At 55.4% G+C, this 1,931-nt stretch overlaps 1 protein-coding gene across 1 annotated transcript; it reads right to left on the bottom strand.

Annotated features, from left to right (window-relative positions):
- Positions 1-784: 784 nt before the first annotated feature.
- LOC123042685 (barwin-like) lies at positions 785-1,553 on the bottom strand. The gene has a single exon (XM_044465084.1). The coding sequence runs from the start codon at positions 1,463-1,465 to the stop codon at positions 971-973; it is 495 nt and encodes a 164-aa protein (XP_044321019.1). The 5' UTR covers positions 1,466-1,553; the 3' UTR covers positions 785-970.
- Positions 1,554-1,931: the final 378 nt, after the last annotated feature.

The following is a 1,931-nucleotide window of genomic DNA, read 5'->3' on the forward strand; positions in this document are numbered from 1 at the left end:
GCGTTCAGGGCGGAAACGCGCCGGCGGTGGAGGGGGAGGGGTAGCACGGGACGACGAGGCGCCGGGGGTGCCCTTGCCCTTGCCCTTGCCATTGCTACAGCCGAAGAGACCCATGGGCGCGCTAGGGTTTGCGGTCACCGGCGAGGAAGCAAAGGGAGTGGTGGGAGGCCAGATGTGGACGGGAGAAGTGGAAGAGGCCGACCTCACCGCACGCGTGGTTAAAAAAGGATACGCGCACTGGCTGACGCGTGGGCCCGCTGTTGATGGTCGTCATAAATAAGACGATCGGTGGCGGTTGGGTGGCCGCCAAGTGGGGACGCGGCGGACGGCGAGGAGACGCGCGGCGCGTCCGCGCCGACGCATTCCAGGCGCAATTTTGGGCCGGAAATGGGTTGGCGCCGATGCCAGGCGGACACGATTTGAGTTTGGGGCGGCGCGTTGGGCCGCCACTTTTGTCCGCGCTGACCCAAATAGACGCGGGCGGACGAAATGGGTCGCCCCATTGGAGTTGCTCTAAGGCCTTGTACAATCCTAGGTTCCTAGGGAGATGCTTAGAAAAATAAAGCGGATTATTCTGAAGCATCGGTGCCTATTTTTACAGGTGAGGTGTCTAATTAAGCACCTACGCTGTACGATTAAGCACCGATTCTTAAGAAAAGCATGATTTATATCTTTATAAGCACCTCTTCTAAGCACCTTGCAGTGTACATGGCCTAATACAACTCCCAAATTCTACTAGCATTGTTTCAGCTGCTACTTCAGGCACCTGATTCCTGCCAACTTCTGAGATTTAATCCACTTTCCGCTGTTAAAACTTACAACCATAAGATCCATACATGAAATTTATTCCACTTCCCGTTTGATTTATTCCACTTGATCCGTGCCATGCATATGCATACATGTGTTCGTACAGCGCAACAATGCGGCATCTGGGCATCATGCATGTGCTACTACGTACAGTAGCTTTTAATTACTCAACCGCATGAGTGCTGGCTGGTAGCGTCTCGTTCTTTCCATGGAAGTTGATGTGGTTGTCGCCGCAGTCTACGAACTCGTAGTTGACGATGAGGTGGCCCCTCTGGTACCCCATGCCGTCGGTGTCGATCTTGACGAACACCGTGTCCCAGTCGAGGTCCAGCCCGCCGTTGGCGCACTGGTCCACGATCCTCACCGTGATCTGCGCCCCCGTGCCCGTGTTGGTCACCCGGATACACCGCCCGCACGACGCCTGGCCGCGGGGGCCAGCGGGGCCGCAGAACGCCGTCCAGCCGTACTTGGACCGCCACGAGAACGGCTTGCCGGCGTCCCAGGTGGAGCAGTAGGCGCTCACGGCGCCCAGGTCCCAGCCGTTCTGAGCCGGGCTGTAGTGGTGGTAGGTCGCCCGGACGTTGCTCGCCTGCTGCGCCGCGGCGGCCGCGGCACCGGCGCACAGGAGCGCCACCACCAGCGCGAGGCGTGCGGCCATTTGATCGTCGTTGACGTAGCAGAGGAGGATGATCGTGCTACAGAGGAGTAGTAGCTAGCAGCTGCTGACACTGGAATGGGGATCGCTCTTCGCCGCTATCATTATTATATAGAGGTAGAATGGAACGCGGCGCGTCAGATATGGTACGGTGATGGTAGACTTTTCTTCTCTCCACAGCTTCTACGAATTTTCCACAAACTGGAAATCAATTGCATGAACAGCTCACAAGGACGTAGATATGACTTTAAGAGCTGCAGCATACGTGTCCTGCTACCTAGCTGAACATAGCAAAATTGTTGCAAGTGTGTGTGCAGTGGCTGCCTATGTAATCATGTCAGCATGTCACTTTCCACAAATTGGTGCGGCTGCAATTGCAAACACGTATGTGAACGCTTGAAGAAAGATATAATTTTGAGTGAAATTGGAAATTTTAGGTAGGGTAGCTCGATTTATTGGTATGAGAAGC

This window comes from Triticum aestivum, chromosome 2B, assembly GCF_018294505.1.
Source record: "Triticum aestivum cultivar Chinese Spring chromosome 2B, IWGSC CS RefSeq v2.1, whole genome shotgun sequence".
Taxonomy (NCBI): domain Eukaryota; kingdom Viridiplantae; phylum Streptophyta; class Magnoliopsida; order Poales; family Poaceae; genus Triticum; species Triticum aestivum.

Bases quoted from the DNA above. Each gene is read 5' to 3' on its own strand.
- LOC123042685 (XM_044465084.1), bottom strand. From the start codon at position 1,465: ATGGCCGCACGCCTCGCGCTGGTGGTGGCGCTCCTGTGCGCCGGTGCC.